The sequence below is a fragment of the Peromyscus leucopus genome, chromosome 5, assembly GCF_004664715.2.
Source record: "Peromyscus leucopus breed LL Stock chromosome 5, UCI_PerLeu_2.1, whole genome shotgun sequence".
In the NCBI taxonomy this organism is placed as follows: domain Eukaryota; kingdom Metazoa; phylum Chordata; class Mammalia; order Rodentia; family Cricetidae; genus Peromyscus; species Peromyscus leucopus.
The window spans coordinates 56,761,435-56,780,746 of NC_051067.1; the positions used below are offsets into that span (position 1 = coordinate 56,761,435).

At 41.6% G+C, this 19,312-nt stretch overlaps 1 protein-coding gene across 1 annotated transcript in view; it reads left to right on the forward strand.

Annotated features, from left to right (window-relative positions):
* The first annotated feature begins 3,084 nt into the window (after nt 1-3,084).
* The window catches only part of Net1 (neuroepithelial cell transforming 1), a 32,609-nt gene continuing 16,381 nt past the window's right edge, over nt 3,085-19,312 (forward strand). Inside the window, exons 1-3 of the mRNA XM_028891116.2 lie at nt 3,085-3,341; nt 9,963-10,029; nt 14,028-14,087. Of these exons, the coding sequence (XP_028746949.1) occupies nt 3,214-3,341; nt 9,963-10,029; nt 14,028-14,087 (255 nt within the window). The 5' untranslated portion in view covers nt 3,085-3,213. The remainder of the gene's footprint in view (nt 3,342-9,962; nt 10,030-14,027; nt 14,088-19,312) is intronic.

The following is a 19,312-nucleotide window of genomic DNA, read 5'->3' on the forward strand; positions in this document are numbered from 1 at the left end:
CCTTCTTTTTTATAGAACCCAGGACCACCAGCCTAGGGATGGTACTACCCAGGATGGGATGGGCCCTCCCCAATCAATCACTAATTAAGAAAATACCCTATGGGCTTGCCTACAGCCTGATGATATGGAGGCATTTTCTCAGTTGAGATTCCCTTCTCTCTGATGACTCTGGTTGTATCAAGTTGACCTAAAACTATCCAGCACCAGCCTTTTCCTGGGTTTGTATGACCAAATCGCAGTATGTAGTTATGATGGTCTGAGTGATAAATGTCCCTCATAGGCTCAAATCTTCAAGCACCTGGTCCCCAGTTGGTGGTGCCCCTTGGAGATGTTTATATGGTAGAGCCTTAGGTAAAAAGGAGGTATGCCACTGGGGACTAACTTTGGGGGTTCATAGTCTCACTCCACTTCCAGTTTGCTTTCTCTGCCTCATATTTGCAGTCAGAGATGTGATCTTTCAACTTTCTGCTCCTGACACCATGCCTGCAGCTCACTGCCACGTCTCACCACCATGATGAACTCATATCCCTCTGGAACCATAAGCCCAAATAAACTCTTCCTTCTGTAAGTTGCTTTGGTCATGGTGTTTTGTGTTTTTTTTTTTAATCACAAATGAGGGTTTATTTCACGCTTATAAACAAAACAAAGCAAAAGAGGTGTGGTAAGCCTAGCACTCAGAAGACAGAGGCAGATATCTGAGTTTGAGGCCAACTGGGTCTACAGAGCAAGTTGCAGGCCAGCCAGAGCTTCACATAAAAAAGCATACCTTTATCTAAATAAAGATTCTTAAATAACACTTTAATAGATCTCTACAGTAATTATTTTTTATGTTTAAAATATTGTGATGTCTATTCTTGGTTGACAACTTGACTACATTGGGAATTAACTAAAACACAAAGGCCTCAGTACAACTGTGAGGAATTTTTTCTTTTTGTTTCTTTTCTTTCTTTCTTCTTCTTCTTCTCCTCTTCCTCCTCTTCTTCTTCATTTTGTTTTTTATGTTTTTCAAGACAGGGATTCTCTTTGTAGCTTTGGAGCCTGTCCTGGAACTCACTGTGTAGCCCAGGCTGGCCTGGAACTCACAGAGATCTGCCTGCCTCTGACGGCTGAGTGCTGGGATTAAACACATGCACCACCATGTTCTGGTGATTAAATCATTTGAAGTGGGAAGACACATTCTTCTTTTTAATAATTAATTTAATTTTACATATCAGCCACCAATTCTCCTGTCCTCCCTCCTCCCACTCCCCAGCCTTCCCCCCAATCCATTCCCCATTCCCACCTCCTCCAAGGCAAGGTCTCCCCTGGGGATTCAGCCCAGCCTGGTAGATTCAGTTGAGGCAGGTCCAGTCCCCTCCTCCCTGCACCAAGGCTAAGCAAAGAAAACAAAAACAAAAAGTATTTTAAGTGCTAAAAGTCTTACCACCGAGAGAAAACTTAATGTATTAATTTCATCTTTTTCTTCAGTATAATTATAGAGTGATTTAAAATTGATTATAGTTCTTGTTTTCTTTCGTTACATTGCTGTGATGAAACATCATGACCAAAGAAACTTGGAGAGGAAAGAGTTTATTAAGCTGCACTTCCACATCACAGTTCACCATCAAAGAAGTCAGGACAGGAACTCAAGCAGGGCAAGGACCAAGAGGCAGGAGCTGATGCAGGGACCAGGGAAGAATACTGCTTACTAGCTTGCTCCTCATGTCTTGCTGAGCCTTATTTGGTATAGAACCCAGGACCACCAGCTATGGGATGGCACCACCCACAGTGGGCAGGGTACTCCCCCATCAATCACTAATTAAGGAAGTGCTCTACAGGCTTACCTACAGCCCAATATTATAGCAGCATTTTCTCAGTTGAGGTTCCCTCCTCTCGGATGGCTATCATTTATGTCAAGATAACATAAAACTAGTCAGCACAGATCTATATTTTGTGTTTTTATAATGTTTGATTTTATTTCTTTTTTTTTTTTTTTTGATATGAAGTTTCTCTGTGTGGCCCTGGCACTCCTGAAACTCACTCTGTAAACCAGGCTAGGTACACACTCACAGGGATCTGCCTGCCTCTGCCTCCTGAGTGCCAGGATTAAAGGAGCATGATACCATCACCCAGCATATCTTTTATTTTTTTATTATTTCTTTTATTTTTGAGATGATAATATAATCACATCATTTCCCCCCCCCTTTCCTTCCCTCCCTCCTAATGCTCCCTTATACACTTTCTTGCTCTCTTTCAAATTCGTGGCTTTTTTTTTTCAAATTGTTGTTACATAAATAAATAAATACAGCCTGCTCAGTCTGTATGATGTTGCTTGTATATATTTTCAGGGCTGACTGCTTGGTATTAGATAACCAGTTGGTGTGTTCTTCCCTGGGGAAGACTATTTCATTATAGGCTGAAGACAGCCTTTCTAGTCAATGAGTTGTATTTAGACATTTCCCAATCATTCATTTGGATTGCCTTCAGTTGTTCTATTATACACAAAGTCATTAACATCTGCCTGGTGTTATTTTTTTAGGATAACCTTCCACAAAAAGAAGAGACTACATTTAAGGCTGTTAGCAACATTTAAAATCAAAGAACGTTTCGTTTACCTATCTTCATAAAATAACCCGAGAAGTCCTTTGTTTCACGCTGCGCATTTGCAGTCTTGCAACCAGAGAAAGTACTGGAAGACAGGAGGACATGACTAGATTTCCCTGGTTATCCGGAGACATCCCTGAGAACACAGGTATTGTTTTTGGCAAATGGCCGTATATCCCACACGAATAATTTAGTGTTTATATGTGCAACTGAGCCTTTCTTTGGAGTCAACCTGTCTAATGCTAAGCAACATCAAATGGTAACTGGCTTGCTATCCTGGTCTGCAGCATAGGTTCTAGTGAATAGAGCCTGCCTTTGGAAGATTCAGGAAAGGAGTTAGAATAAACCTCCAAACCCTTAACTTTCACTCCGCTACTACTTTCTCCAGCTTCCAGAAGTGTGCCGAGAGGTCCTCTGGACTAGGGCGGGACCCCACATATCCTAGCAACCGCTCCCCGCTCTCTGATTGGCTGACCGCTGGGCCGCCGCCATTTTCAAATCCCCGGATGATGGCGGTAGCAGCTCCCTTCTAGAAGGCAACTTACTGCCTCGCAGAAGCTGGCGGGCACCGTGCCCGCCACGGTCGGTCTCCCGGGCACTGGGCCACCGCCCCACCCCCTACCCCCGGACATGGAGCCAGAGCCAGCGGCTCAGAAGCAGCCCCGACCGCGGAGGAGAAGCCGCAGGGCCTCAGTGCTCAGCGAGGACCGAGCCGCAGGGCCTCCGGCCGACACCCCCGGGCCGGCGGCGGACGGGAGGTGAGTGTGGCAGGAGGTGGGTAGGGAGAGCCAGGGATGGATGCGGGAGACCCGGGAAGTGGGTGGATGGGGAGCACCAGGGATGGAGTCCAGAGACTCAGGAAGGGGGTGGACGAGAGAGCCGGGAGGTCACCGCGTACTGGGAATGGAGCAGGGGAGGGAAGGGAAGGCCGGGCAGAAACGGGGGAACCCACGGGAGGTGAGTGTGCTAGCCAGGCCGGAGGCACCGAGGGCCTGCCTTGAGCTGAGGCCCCAGACAGCGACTGCTCGGCTCCGCTTAGAAGGGGCGGACTCATTGGACTTGTTGACAATTTCCTTTAACCCCTTCCGGGGTACCATACACTTCAGCACCAGAGCTGTTCTCTACAGGAATCTAGTTGTGAACTGCAGGTGCTCAGACCAAAACTGTCATGGAAAACCTGTAGTGACCGGAGTAATTGTCACCTGAGCAGGCACCAGCCCTTTAAGCCTAAAAGCGATTGTTGAAATGAAATGGTTTTTGCAGACCAGCATAGGCCAAGCTCCTGGAACGAAGAGATCGGAGAAAGACACTCACTGACTTTTTTGATTATTAGCACATTTCATAGTCTGTGTTGTGTCTTTATTTCTGTGTGTCTGGAAAAGGTGGACGCTAGGTTGATTTCAGAAATCTGTGTCTGGAAGAGAGACCGTGGAAATCACAATGTTATCAAATAGGGAATTGGAATGGCATTTGTACTGCTCTGTAAGTCTTTTGACCTGTGAAATATGAAAATTTTGTTTTAAAATACTGAATATAGTGGTTCCCATCATAATATTGGACTCTGTTGAAGTTACAGATCGTATAACTTTGAGTCTGTGTCTGTGCAGTGAGTATATGATAGTGTCTACTTCGTATAAGGCGTTGTGAACTTCGGTGCTAGCATGGGCTTGTGCAAAGAAGTCTCTACATAAGCCTTGTCTGTCAGTTTTTAATCTGTAAAAGTAACAATCCTGTATCTGCTCCATCTTTTCAGAAGTCTGGGTTTTTTGTTGGTGGTGGTTTTGTTTCTGATTCAAGTTCTCACTATGTAACTTGGTCATCCTAGAACTCAACTACGTAGAGAGTCTGGCCAGAAACTCATACCGTACTCCGCACAGAGCTGTTCTCTATTGAAACTAGCAGACTGCAGGTGCTCAGACCAAAACTCATGGAACCGGTGGAGAGGAGAGGAATTGTCACCTGAGCAGGCAACAGACCTTTCTGCCTACAAACTGGTCTTTCTCCCTTGGGCTCCCCAGTGCTAGAATTACAATGTGTACCACCACACCCAGATCACTTGATACGATTTTAAACTAATCTTTTATATAATTTATAGTCCATTTGTGCTATATGGTTTTGAGGAATAAGCAAACACATTACTTTCATTAACAAGGCATGAGTAAACCCAATGTATTAAGTAACTCTGTAAAGAGCTAGATTCTCTCACTTGGTGCTGATTTTTATTAGTTTGAAGTTTAAGGAAATATTTACCTGAATGCTTGCCTTGTGAAACTTCCTCTCATCCTGTGTTTACAAAGAAGTCTTATGTGCAGAAGGAAGTCATCTTTGAGACTGAGAATTAGGAGAATCAGGAAAGACTAGTTAAGAGAAAAGAAAAGGAGGGATTCCAAAAGATGGATGGAGGTGGTTCTATACTCATTCAGCAATAAATACTATTGCATACTCCCTAACATCAGACACTGTTGTAGATAATGGTGGTTTTAGTGAACAAAAATAGCTGGAGCTCTTGCTCTTAGGAAGCTGAAATTCTCTTGGGAAGGATTGGTAACATCAGGAAGTAAATGAAAGCCTAGTGAGGGGCATAGAGATCATTACTATTTTTAAGAGATCACAGGGAAAGTCTCTTGATGATAATGCAATTGGAGGCAAGGGAGGGGTGGAGATGAGGGAATCTGGAAGAAATGTTTCTAAGCACAGAGGAGCAGCAAGTGCTCCTCTGGGAAGAAGAATCCTACTGGCTGTGTCCAGGGGGCTTTGAAACAGGTGAGGAGTGAAGTGAAGGCAGTGGGGGATGTGGGAATGAATTGAGGAGCTGCTCTTGTAGTTGTTAGCATCTGGTGGACATTCATTGTGAGAACTTCAAATCCAGGCCAGTGAGACAGCTCAGCAGGTAAAGGCATGTGCTGACAAGGCTGACCTGAGTTTGAGCTTCAGGACCCACATAATGGAAAGAGAGAGCCCACCTCCAAGTTGGTCTCTGACCTGCACACACATATATACACATATGTACACACACATACATACATACATCCATAAATGTAAAAATATTTTTGAAAGAATTTCAAATTTGATTTAGTTAATTAGGAAGTTAGAGGAAATGGTATAGACACACACACACACACGCTCATGTGTATGGTATCTGTTGTTAGTGACTTTTCATACAGGTATTCCATACTCAACACTATGTTAGAGGATTTTTATCCAATTGTATTTCTAAGAGTGTTAAATTGGTTGAGTATATTAAATTCGTTTACACATTTTTCAGCCTTTTGGGTTTGATTGTTTGTTCATTCACTTGTTGTGAGGCCAAGTCTCACCGGACTGGCCTGAAACTCAGTATGAAGCCGAGGATAACCTTGAACTTCTGTTCCTCCTGCCTCTACCTCAGGAGTACTGGGGTTACAGATGTGTGCTACCATGACTAGCTATTCTCAGCCCTTTCAAATAAGAACTTATCAGGCTTTAACCCCATCTTACTTTGAATATTGAGCCAAGAATTGTTTCCAATGGATTGAAGAAAAATGTGGTTCGTTCAAAAAATAAATGAATGTCAGATACAAAGAATGTAGAGATGAAAAGTGATCTAGTAGGCACGAATAAGCAAGTTAAATAGTGTTTGGTAAGAGCTTCTAGTGATAGACAGAGCAGCATTGATGCAAATAAAAGAAGTACTTCATCCTGGCTAGAGAAGACAGGAGATATCTCCCTATTGTAATTCCTGAGTCCAGGAGGATTGTTGGCTTGAGGTGCATAATGAATAGATGACTCTAAGGCTGGAGATGTAGCCCAGTAAGTAGAGTGCAGTAAGCATACATAGGCCCTGGGTTTGATCTCCAGCACCTCATAGTACTGGGCATGCCTGTAATCACAGCACCCTGGAAGTAGAGGAAGATCAGAGAGGTTCAGGGTCATCTAAGATGAAACCTTGCCATACTAAACAGATTAGTAAGTAAGCAGGTAGATAGATTAATAACTTCTCATGTAAAAAGGCCCTGAAATAAATGGGCATGATGAATTCTGGGTGTATGTACTCATTCACTGTAGCTGCAGAACCTGAAATAGGGCTATGGAAGAGGAAGTAATGAGAAATTACACTGAGGCAAAAAGCTTCATTGTGAAGAAGTCCAGGCCGAGGAGAAAAAGGAGTCAAGGATCCCAAGGCCAAGGAGGGATGAAATACAATGCACCAGTGGGAATGGGGAGCACTGAAGAGGTGAATCAGCTGTGAAAAGAGTACTTGTTCGTGCAGAGGACCAGGCTTTGATTCCTGATCACATGACAGCTCACAACCATCTGTAACTCCTGTCCCAAGGGATCTGATGCCCTCTCCTGACCTCCACAGGCACTGTATGCATGTGATTTACTTACATGCAGACAGGCAAAATACTTTATTTCTACTAAAACTAATGTAGTATAATGGTACTCTACAGTGCTCAGGAGCACATCATAGGAAAAGAAAGAATGTTAGAGGCCCAGTGAAAGTTACCCTGGAGTTAAAGAAAACACAGCTTAATGAACCAAACTGGCTCCTTAATGTGTTAATCTTATGCCTTAAATGATTTAATTACTTTGGTATATAAAAGAATAATATGTCTGTATGGAGAGACTGATGTACTATAGCACTACATATCAGTCTTTGTCCCTTTGGAAGTGAATTGTCCAGTGTTCTTCTAGAAAAACCATTTATGATGTTAATGTTTTATGAAAATGATTTTTTTCCACAAGACCTTAAGATAGTGGTTATATTTTGAGTCTAACTCTCATTAAAAGGGGAAAATAAAAGAGTATTTTCCAAAATTTTTGAAAGTTGACACTGTTACATGTGTTTTCTGTGCACAGTTCTTTATTTTTTTCAATTTATTTTTTCCATGATGTTAAAATAAATAGAAACTTGTTATTGAAATGGAGGAAGGAGTTACTACTGTAAACTGATTGTTGATAGTGCATAAAAGAATCTTGCCATCAGACTGGGAGTATTTCCCAGTTAGGTTTGTTTTTGTTTTAAGATTTTCAAGAGCTAGTTTTTGTTTCCAACTGTCAGACATCAAATTCTAAGGTTAGTATTGTCATTATGTAATTAATTTATACTTTGGTATTATAATTCTCCATCATACTTTTCCTAGTTTACTTTGTATTGCTGTGATAAACAGCATGACCAAAAGCAACTTGGGAAGGAAAGGATTTTTTCATCTTATAGCTTGTTGTCCATCATCCAGGGCTGTCAGGACAGGAACTCAAGGCAGGAGCCTGGAGACAGGAACTAATGCAAAGACCATGGAGGAATATGGCTTATGACTTGTTCTCCAGACTTCTTATTTTCAGCTATCATTTTTATACCACCTAGGACTACCTGGCCAGCTGCATCACCACCCACAGTGAACTGGGCCCTCCCACATCAACTGTTAATCAAGAAAATGCTCCCACAGACTTGCTATGGGCCAGTCTTATGGAGGCATTTTCTCACTTGGGGTTCCATTTTCCAGATAAACCAGTCTGTATCAAGTTGGCAATGTACAGAGAGTAAGGCACTTTGGAGCACTCAGTCCTGAATGAGATGTTGTTGTCACGCCCCTCCCCTTTGGGATTCTATGCAGAAGAGACAGAAAGACTACAGGAGCCAGAATTGGTGGATGACCCCAAGGAAACAGTATATTCCAGATACAACAGGACTGATACACATCTGAACTCAGAGAGACTGAAAGCATGCACTAGACCTGCAACAGGTTCAAACCAGACAAAATCCAGCACTGAAAATGGGAAGTGGACACAAAGTCTCACCCAGAACCAAGAAGCTATTTGCAATTGATACCTACTGGGAAAGGGAAAATTGGTTTGTTTTTTCAATGGAGTGTTACTGGTATATCACCCACACTCCAGAGCAGGCCCCATGCCCAGGTGTCTTAGTTACTGACCTTTTGCTGTGGAGAGACACCATGATGAAGGGAACTCATAAAAGAAAGCATTTAATTGTGTGTTTACTTACAATTTCAGATGTTAATCCATTATCATCATGATGGGGAGCATGGTAATATGCAGGCAGACACAGTGCTGGAGAAGTATCCAAGAGTTTTACACCCAGATCTGTAGGCAGAAAGACAGTGTGACTAGGCCTGGCATGGGCTTTTGAAATCCCAAAGCCCATCCCTTTGAGTGACACAGTTCCTAAACATCAAGTCCACACCTCTTTTTTTTTTTTTTTTTTTTTTGGTTTTTCGAGACAGGGTTTCTCTGTGTAGCTTTGCGCCTTTCCTGGGACTCACTTGGTAGCCCAGGCTGGCCTCGAACTCACAGAGATCCGCCTGGCTCTGCCTCCCGAGTGCTGGGATTAAAGGCGTGTACCACCACCGCCCGGCTTAAGTCCACACCTCTTAATCCTAATACTTTCAAAGAGTTCCACTGGTTGACTAAGCATTCAAATATATAAGCCTAGAGTGGCCATTCTTATCCAAACCACACACCGGGGATAGTTGGCCCACACAAAACAGATGCCATGGTGGGGTGTGTGTGTGTGTGTGTGTGTGTGTGTGCGCAGTACACATTCACAAGTTTTGTTTTGGTATTTTTGTCTTACTGTCTTTTTTTAAGTTTGTTTCGATTTTTTTTGTTGTTGTTGTTTTTCCTATTTGTTTGTTGTGAGAGAGAATTTTGAGGTTGGATTGGTAGGGAGATGGGAGGGATCTGGTAGGAGTTGAAGGAGGGGAAAGAATATGATCAAAGTGTATGTTATGAAAAAATTTGTTTCGTTTTTATTGGTTTGTTTTTGTTTTGAGGAGGGGCAGTATAGGCACGTGTGTGTTTCTTCCACCGTGTGGGTCCTGGAGATCAACCATAGAGTGGGGTTTTAGAAAGGAAAAGTTAGGTTCTGTAACAGGATTCTCTTGCTTTAATACAAATTTTTAAAAATCAAAAGAGATTTGCATTAATGTAAATAACATGATTTTGATTTTATTGTGTCAATTTTTTATTTATTTAAAAATATTGGGCATAAGTTTTGAATTGTACCAAATGTAGTTATGAGTTCTCTTGCTGTCTTTTATTATTATTAATAAAAATAATTGTTAAAGTTGTTGTTTATATTAATAGATTTTATATTGTTGAGTTGTGTATAGACTCCCAAGATGATCTGTTTGGTTTGCAGGATTACTTTTGAATAGTAATTTCTCCACTAATTTTATATAGTCTCTTCATCGTAAAGATTCTGGGGATGGCATATGCCCTCTTATATTTCGTGTCTGTTCGGAAGGACGTTGCTCTTTCCAACTGCTGACATTTGGTTCACTATTTTAACTAGTTTTGAGGCTGCAAATGTGATAGCTTTTTATCTGTCAAGCACCTTACTGTATTGAAATTACTATACTATCTGACACTTCTGTCCATAGATGCTCCCTTCGGAGAGGCAGCTCCTTCACATTTTTAACACCCGGTCCTTCGTGGGACTTCACTTTGGTGAGTAGATGCCTGGCTTTTCATTTCACAACTTGGGATCCATTCCTCGGTTGTCTTTCATTCTGCTGTACAGCTCAGTTGTGCTACTGAATCACTGAGGAAGCAGAACTTCTAACGCCGTATTTGGCAACCTGATTTACTCCTTTATTGCCAAAGGCTGAAAGAAAGTTTTATTTCAAGTAAATAAAACGTTTTTCAAAGCACTCATATGAATTCACCTTTAAAACTGAACCTTTCTGTTCCTTTGAGTATACATTCTTTGACAACTTTTTATACTATGTTTAAAATTTATAAATGCTTGACTATGAATTATATGTATTCACATGTACATATATATAAGTGAATGATTATCTGCTCTTGGTTACTTCAAGACAGGAACTGCCTCACCATCTTAGGGCAAGGATTATTTTTAAGATTTATTTATTTTTATTGTATGGGTATGGGTATTTTGCCTGCGTGTACATATGTCTGTGTGCAATGTGCATGCATTGCCCATTGAAGCCAGTATCCCCTGGAACTGGAGTTACATGTGGTTGTTAGTTGCCATGTAGGTGCTGGGAATTGAACTTGTGTTCTTTGGAAGAGCAACCAGTGCTCCTAACCACTGAGCCATCTCTTCAGACCTAGGACAAGATTTTACACAAGCATTTAATTTTCTATGATATGATGAAGAAAATTGATTCTTTTTATACTTAAAATTTAGTATATCATAATACATATATAATAAATAAATCATGATTTTTATGCTTATTTAAGGAAAATGGCAAAAAAAAATGATTCATTTTCTAGTTTGCCAAGTGTTGCTCATATGTTTGGATGTTCCGATGGATTCAACAAGACATACTTAATCTATATTCTATTCTTCTGTATTTTATACTTATTTCTATTGGGCATTCCTATACTTTTTTTTTACTAATTACATGTATCATTTATCCACTGTTCATAAAAAGTTCCATGATTAGCACAATCTGCACACTCATTTGAAATATTTTTATTGTAGAAGTAGGATGGAATTTAATAGAAATAAGCCCATGAAAAGATGTGTGTAATGTTTATGGGGAAATCTGGAAAGCATTGAAGAACATGGAAGACCTTTTCCTTCATGCAGGAAAAGACTGTTTAAAAAAAAAAAAGTCAGTTCTCATGGAATGACTCGATATTTTGTATAGTTTTAAAAGAGATCTGATTAGAGTTTACTAGCCCCCAATTCCCATGGAAGGAGATCCAGAACACAAGTGTACAGATTAGGGTGCCTGTAACTGCTGTTAGTTAAGGCACAGTGTGATACGGACACACATTTGGTAAGTAGACCCAGAAACAAAACCAAGAATCCAGAAAATGACCCACTCTGTTCGTCACTTTTTCTTCACTGTAGTAAATACCTGAAAGAAGGGAAACATTCTTTTGGCAGATTCCACGGTTTTAGCCAGTGGTTGGCAACTGTTGTTTCTGGGCCACATTGAGCAAAGAGGCCTGCCGGAGCAAATCTCCTCATCTGTGGTGGGCAGGAAACAGAGAAAGACAGACAGGAAGGGACCAGACGTGGTCTGTCTTTCCAGGCCACACTCCCAGTGGCCCACTTTCTCCAGCTAGGCTCCTCCTCCTGTAGTTCCATGCTCCCAGTTGTCTTGGGTTTTCTCTATCGATGGATTAATCACTGGTGAAGGTAGGAGCCTCCTGATGTAGTCGTTTCCCCAGAAGTCCCCTCTGAATGCTGCCTGTTTCAGGACCAAGCCTTCAGTTCATGAGTAGTTTTCAGAGAACATTTTGTATCCAAACCACTACACCCATGCATTGAGAACTTACTCCACCCACTGGTATGATAAGTGTGTTAGGGTGGGAGGAGGCATGTATAACCACATGCGGCATATTAACAAAAGTAACTTCTAGGTAGTTCATAGTTCATAGTTTCACACACACACACACACACACACACACACACACACACACACACACACACACACATACACACACCCGCATGTAGGCCTGTCCCATCTGCAGCCTCTCCTGACCCATGTCAGCAACTCCACATGTATTGCTGTAGATTCTGTTCGTGTTGTTTGCCTGTTAATATATAGGTTCTCCAGACAGGTAGAAATATTTAGGATTTGAGGTTAGCTGGCTTTGCAAAGTTATGATCACATCGTTCATACTTTCCTATATTTTTTTAACATGACCTTTGAATCAATAAAGATTTCTTAAAAGCTGTCACTTTAGTTTTGAAGTTTTTTCCCCAGTTCTAATTTATAATGTTCCTTCATTTCTTGTATCATTTTCTCAGTGCCTTTTAAGCTCAGTTGGGAATGGAGTTGCAGTTTTGTCGGCTTGAACATTTCTTTCTCGTGTGCCTTCATTCCCTAATAGTGTGGCATTCTACTCCTTTTTCCCCCTGGAGTAATTTTATATTTGGGGGTTGTTTTAATTTTTTTTTTTAAAAGATTTATTTGTTTATTATGTATACAGCATGTATGACTGCAGGCCAGAAGAGGGCACCAGATCTCATTACAGATGGTTGTGAGCCACCATGTGCTTTCTGGGAATTGAACTCAGGACCTCCAGAAGAACAGTCAATGCTCTTATCCTCTGAGCCATCTCTCCAGCCCTGTTTTAATTTTTTAATTAGACTTGTTCATTGTGTTTTTTTATGTGTTTTGCTTGCATGTATGTATGTGCACAACATTCCTGCTTGGTGCCTGTGGAAGTCAGAAGAGGGTATTGGAATCCCTGGAACTGGAGTTATGGGTGGTTGTAAAGCATCATGTGGGTGCTGGGAATCAAACTTGGGTCCCTTGCAAGAGCAACAAGTGCTCTTATCAGCTGAGCCATATCTCCAGCTCCCAAGGGCTTAGAGGATTTGATTTGAGATTTTTTTTTTCCATTTAAATTAGTTAGATTTGTTTCTTTCCCTTTTGCAAGGGGCTTAGATAGCTTTTCTCACTTCACAGACTTCCTCTTATTTTCATGGTAGCTTGCGTTCTCTGCTTTCTGGCTGTATTATTCCCCCTGCATCTCTCCAGATGTTTCCTTTTCTTTTAACTGCTCTGCTCGATTCTAACTGGACTCCAGGCCTTTTCGTCTCATGAGGCCAAGAACTGAAGAGAGCCTTAGATGGTTAGTTTTAGGCATTTGCAAGAGCTAGTCTGGATCCCAAGGAATGTGTTAAGTTATTTTGAGATGTGGAATGATAAAAATGCTGCTCAATGGTGTTTGTTTGTAATTGATTAAGAACTATAAATGATAGATATGTATACAGTTTTGCTACCACTGGCACCAAGCAGATCTGAATGATTGATTACCCAGATCATTCCAGGATATAATTGTTCCTCTTCCATTTGATAAATTCTGCTTCAGGCAATAAATCTGAGTTGGACTATAAGAAAGGATCCCCCACCCCAAAGACTTCCCTCACCCCTTGATAAACAAAAGTTCCTTAAAAAAAAAAAAAAAACAAGCAACATAAAACCCAGTGTGTTTCTAAATAAAATAGTTTCCTTTTCCTGTAGCAGTACAGATGGCTCATAACTTACATGAGTTCTGGTCTGAAAACACCACATAAATAAAATTTTTAGTGGTGAAGAATCACTTTAGCAAGAGAGCACTTAGTCAGAGGGTACTGTTTAGACAATGCATATTCAGAGACAATTTGTGAATCTCCCTAATCAAAATAATGTTCTCCTTTTTGAAGTGTTTTTTAATATTTGTGTGTGTGTGTGTGTGTGTGCGCGCGCGCAGATGCCCACAGAGGTCAGAAGAGGGCATGGGATCTGTGTATGTGTGTGTGCCTGCCTGCCTGCCTGTCTGTCTGTCAGTCAGTCCATCCGTCCAGTGTGGAGCTGGAGCTAGAGGTGATTGAATTGCTGACGTAGGTGCCAGGGTGGCCAGCATTCTTAACTGCTCCAGCTCCTTGGAGTGATTTTTTTCTAGTTGCATGGAATCTTTGTTTAATGCAATAACATTTAGTTCTATGTATGAATCAAATCTCTTTTTTTCTCTTATAGAAAAGAAAGCGAAGAGAGAAAGATGATGATGTTGTAAGCCTTAGCAGCCTTGATCTGAAGGTAAGCCCTGCTGCCATGTTAAAGAAAAGGTGTACAAATAGCACTTTATTCCTATACTGTGGAAGAGTGTTGGGTTTGGGAGGGGGAAAGGCATTCATTGCATTTTTTTAAATTACAGATACTCTCTGTGGTGGTTTAAATGAGAATGCCCTCATAGGCTCGTGTATATCATTCCTAGTCCTCAGATGATGAACAGTTTGAAAGGCCCAAATTGAGGTGTGGCCTTGTTAGAGGAGGTGTGTCCCCGGGAGTGGGCTTTGAGGTTTCAAAAGCCCACACCAGGCCTAGGAGCTCTCTCTCTCTCTGTCTCTCTCTCTGCCTGCTGCCGGCTGATGAGTATGTAAAGCTGTTAGCTAATTCTCAGCGCCATGCCTGCCTGCCTGCATACCACCATGTTGTTTGCCATGATGGCCTAAACCCTCTCAGACTGTAAGCAAGCACCAGTTAAATGCTTTTTGTAAGAGTTGCCTTGGTCACGGTGTCTTTTCACAGCAATAGAACCCTAAGACACCCTCTTTTTGTGGTTCTGCTTCTTGGTTAAGAATGAGAGGAATACCATTCTCAAACAGTAGTCAGCTGTGAGTGAGTAGTAAAGAGCCAGGGCCATGATCAGTGCATAGAAAGGAGGTAGCAGCGGGGCTAGTCATAAGAAGAGCACCATGCCTTCCCAAAAGAACAAGCAAGCACTCTGCACACCAGCCCATTGGTATGTGCGAGACTCATTAGAGCTGAAACTTCTGTGGAACACTTCCCAAATGTTAAATAGCGGTAGTTTTTTGTTTGTTTGTTTTTATTCTTTAAAACAAAAGCTAAGCAAATCTACAAGTCAGAGGTGTCCCATGGGCTTCAAAGATGTAGCCTATAGTAAACTGAAACTCAATATCGTATAAAATACTTGGGTACTCTTTTAATGTAAAACTGTTCTTAGACCCAAAGCCTAGTGTCCTTGGAATAAACCAGTTTTTGTCAGTCAGTGAATGGTAGGATGTGAGTAGAGAGTGAGGATGGGTGATGTGGACCTGCTTTTGGAGAGTGAGGTTTGCTTTTTTTTTGTCTGTCCAAATGATTTTTTCTTAAGTCGCCAGAATAGAAAACCACTGGGTTGGAATATGGCATTCTCACTAGAAAAAAAACAAAAACATTAAAAATGGTATTCTGCTAGCAGCTCCCTCTTTTTGTTTTTGTTAAATGTAATTAATGTGTATTATTTGATACCTGTCCTGTTGCTGGGGTCTGTTTTACTTTATTTACCTTTATGTTCAATAACTGAGCCACATAGCCTGATGTATAGTCAGTGATCAGAAAACACCTGACAGATGAATGTATGAAGTCATAAAAGTCAGATGATCTTAAGTAGATAGTATGATCATTGGGTTATGCGTTTTGATTTTGGACATCTTGTATTAAGAATTTAATATTGATGGTAGTTGAATTTTCATGTTGAACATTATCATCTATTTTATTTTATAACTGTGATTGTTCATTATGTTTCTTCAGATAAAATTATACCACATATATATGTGTGTGTGTTATGAAAGAACCTTACTCGTCTGTATTATTTCTAAAGGGTACATGCTTTGTTGTTGTTTTTTAAAATTTATTTATTTATTATATATACAGGGTTCTGCCTGCATGTATGCCCGCAGGCCAGAAGAGGGCACCAGATCTCATCATAGATGGTTGTGAGCCACCATGTGGGTGCTGGGAACTGACCTCAGGACCTCTGGAAGAGCAGCCAGTGCTCTCAACCTCTGAGCCATCTCTCCAGCCCCATGCTTTGTTTTTTTAAAGGCATTTCTCACCTCTATATTGCTACCAACTGTAAACTCACCTTTTTCTTTTGACTTTATGTCAGAAGTAGCCATTGACTTTGTTACTAAGGAAGGCTCTAGGGTGAGCAATGCTGAACTGCATTTTTATGGAAGTGTTCTTTAAGTAGAAGAGGTGATTAAAAACATTTTTAGCTATGTGAATGTTTAGTTCTTTTTGTGATGTTCATATGTAGGAGCCTGGATCTTTTAAAAGTTTAAAGGTATATCAGGGATTACATTCTGAGTTTAGTATATCTGCCATTTTGGGATTAATCAGAATGAATTATATGCTTTATTCATAATATAATACATAAATGAAAATTATTTTTAAAACATCATGATCATTTTGAATGAAAATAGTGTTTTGGCAGCTTTCAACTTAACATCCAAACACCTCTTTTGAAAAATGACTTCTTGGAACCATAGTAAGTAATTTGACAATATTCCTAGTCATACATATGAATAGTTTGAAGGGAGCTGGCATGTTAAAGCTAGTGATGTAATCACTCTCAATTGGTAAATGGCCTGTGCCATCTGCCTTTTGATATAACTCCTCTATCTCTGCCACCTTGTAAAATATAGAATATTACTTCTCTGTGACAAGGTCCATAAAGTAAAGCCAACTGCCAGTGCCAGCGATGAAAGTAAAGAAAACCTGGGGATAGATACAAGAAAGTGATGGTTCTTAGCCAAACAGAAGTTAAATAAAAGACTGATGCTGTTCTGAGAAACCAGTATTACTAGCAGTTATATTAAGGCAAAAGCATTGTTATAGCAGCACTATGAGAAGTTAGACAGATAACAGGTGCTTAGAGACATACCAATCCAAACAGCAGTGAGAAGAGCGGGACATGCCTATGACCAGTAAGAAGACTGAGCTGAACCCCCTGAACAAGACAGTTTCACTGATAAATTATCCTCAGTGTTTCAAGAACTATCATAGGTCTCTAGACGAATTTCTAAATGGTCTTATTAAATAAAAAACACGGAGCCACATCATAGGGGTGAAAGCCTTAGAGATCAGGGAAATAGTGATAGCCACCAACCTTACCTCTCCAGCTCTGCAGCTATCAAAAGTAAGTTACTTCCTGTCTGCCCACACCTTTATTGCCTTGCTTTTCTGCCTTCTCATTGGCTCTTAGCCCAGCTACATCACTTCCTTGTCACTGTCTGTCTGTACAGACCTCCAGGTCTCTATGGTTGGTACTGGGATTAAAGGCATGTGTCACCACACTTGGCTCTGTTCCCTAGTGTGGCCTTGAACACACAGAGACCCTGCCTGCTAAGGGATTAAGGGTATGTGCTGCCTGACTTCTTTGTTTACTTAAAATGGCTGGCCTTTTCCCCTGATCTCCAGGCAAGCTTTATTTATCAAAGTACAAATAAAATATCACCACACAAGTCCTTCTCAAACTCCCCAGAAAGAAAGATTGAAAGAGAAAGGAAAGGAATATTCCCTAATTCATTCTGAAACCAGAATCACCGATACCAAAGCTAAAGATAGTACAAGAAAAAAAATGATAAACCAGTATCTTATAAATATGATCTGTAGCATCTCAGCAACAAGGTACTAACCAAGTAGGTTCAGTCCCATATTAAAAGGGTTACATAGAATAATAGCTATGTGGGTCTCACTCCTAGAGTACAAAGTAGGCGCAATAAATGAAAACCAGTCAGTGAACACACCAAGTTAACAGAATTAAGGGGAGAGGCTATATAATCCAGTACCTTCCAATTGCTACACCGTAATGAGGAGTAAAAAGGATAAAGAAATGATACATACATACAATAGAACATGATTCGAACTTAAAAATGGCCCCTGAGGCCTGCTCTCACGGCCTCGGGGCCAGCTCTACTATTTTGCCCAGGTGAGATGCAGGGCCCACTTTCCTGAGCGCTGCAGTTGGTGAGGGGCAGGACCAGCTCTCTTATTCTCGTTTTTTTTGTTTGTTTGTTTGTTTTTTTTGTTTTTTTGTTTTTTCGAGACAGGGTTTCTCTGTGTAGCTTTGCGCCTTTCCTGGAACTCACTTGGTAGCCCAGGCTGGCCTCGAACTCACAAAGATCCGCCTGCCTCTGCCTCCCAAGTGCTGGGATTAAAGGCGTGCGCCACCACCGCCCGGCTCAGCTCTCTTATTCTCATGCCCCTGGGACCAGCTCTCTCACTTGCCTCTGGTGGCACAGGGGCGGGGGGGGGGGGATCTTTCCCTCATCCATGCTACCACATGACATATGAGGCAGGGGTGGGACCAGCTTTCCTGCTCTTCCCTCGGGGCCAGCTCACCTACACCCCCACCAAAAGGGTCAGTCAGCTCTAGTATGCTGCCCAGGTGAGGTGCAGGGTTCACTCTGGTGTGCTACAGCTGGTGAGGGGCAGGGCTAGCTCTCGCACCGGCCACAGGTGGCTACTAAGCCTTTTTAATATTGATGCCGTTGGCATAGTAGACTAACCAAATGTGTGGACTGTCAAGGTCATTGCAAAGTCTGTGGCAAACAACAGAACAGTTAACAACCTAAGAACATGAAAGAAAATATGGACTGCTGTCCTTCCCTCATAAAAACTAACTGCTAGCCGGGTGGTGATGGCGCACGCTTTTAATCCCAGCACTCGGGAGGCAGATGCAGGTGGATCCCTGTGAGTTCAAGGCCAGCCTGGGCTACCAAGTAAGTTCCAGGAAAGGCGCAAAGCTACACAGAGAAACCCTGTCTCGGGAAAAAAAAAAAAAAAAACCTGCTTGTGGTCATCCATACGAATGGAGGTCACAGGAACACAGACCACACTAACAGTCATAGACCAAATGCCAAAGGATCTGTCTCAGTAATTGAGCGTTTTGCACAATGGATGAAGTAAGAAATAACACCTAAGTTTACCATGATCTGCTGTCATTCACCATAGTCCCATCAGAAGCACTCGTAAGTAGAGTGTTTATAGAGGAGACCACCATGCCCGGTTAGTTCCTTGGCTAATGGCTATTCTCTGTCCATTCCTAGAGTGCAGTACTGCTTCAGATCTTAGCCTAAATGGAGAGATTGAAGTGTAAGGTCTCGGAAGTTGCTTGTTGCCACCATGATTCCGAAAACACTAGGAAGGATCTGCCACATATTTATTTGGGGCTCTTAAAAATTATTAAAAAGCCAGTTCTGCAACTCTAATCATTTGTCACCACTTTTTATAAGCCATCAGCAGTACCTCATCTCAATCCAGCCCTATAGTCCTTACCACCGCTGTATCCCTGGGTGTCCTAGCCTGAGGTCCCCCCATGAAATGAGCCCTCACTGACAGGCGGTCTGTCTTGAGATCTGTTCACCACAGGCAATAGGATGGAGTAATGAGACAGGAGAGTGTGCATGCAATGTGGGTAATTAAGCCAATGACCACACTAGGCAGAGTCGTTCTTGCCTGGGCACATTGAAGAG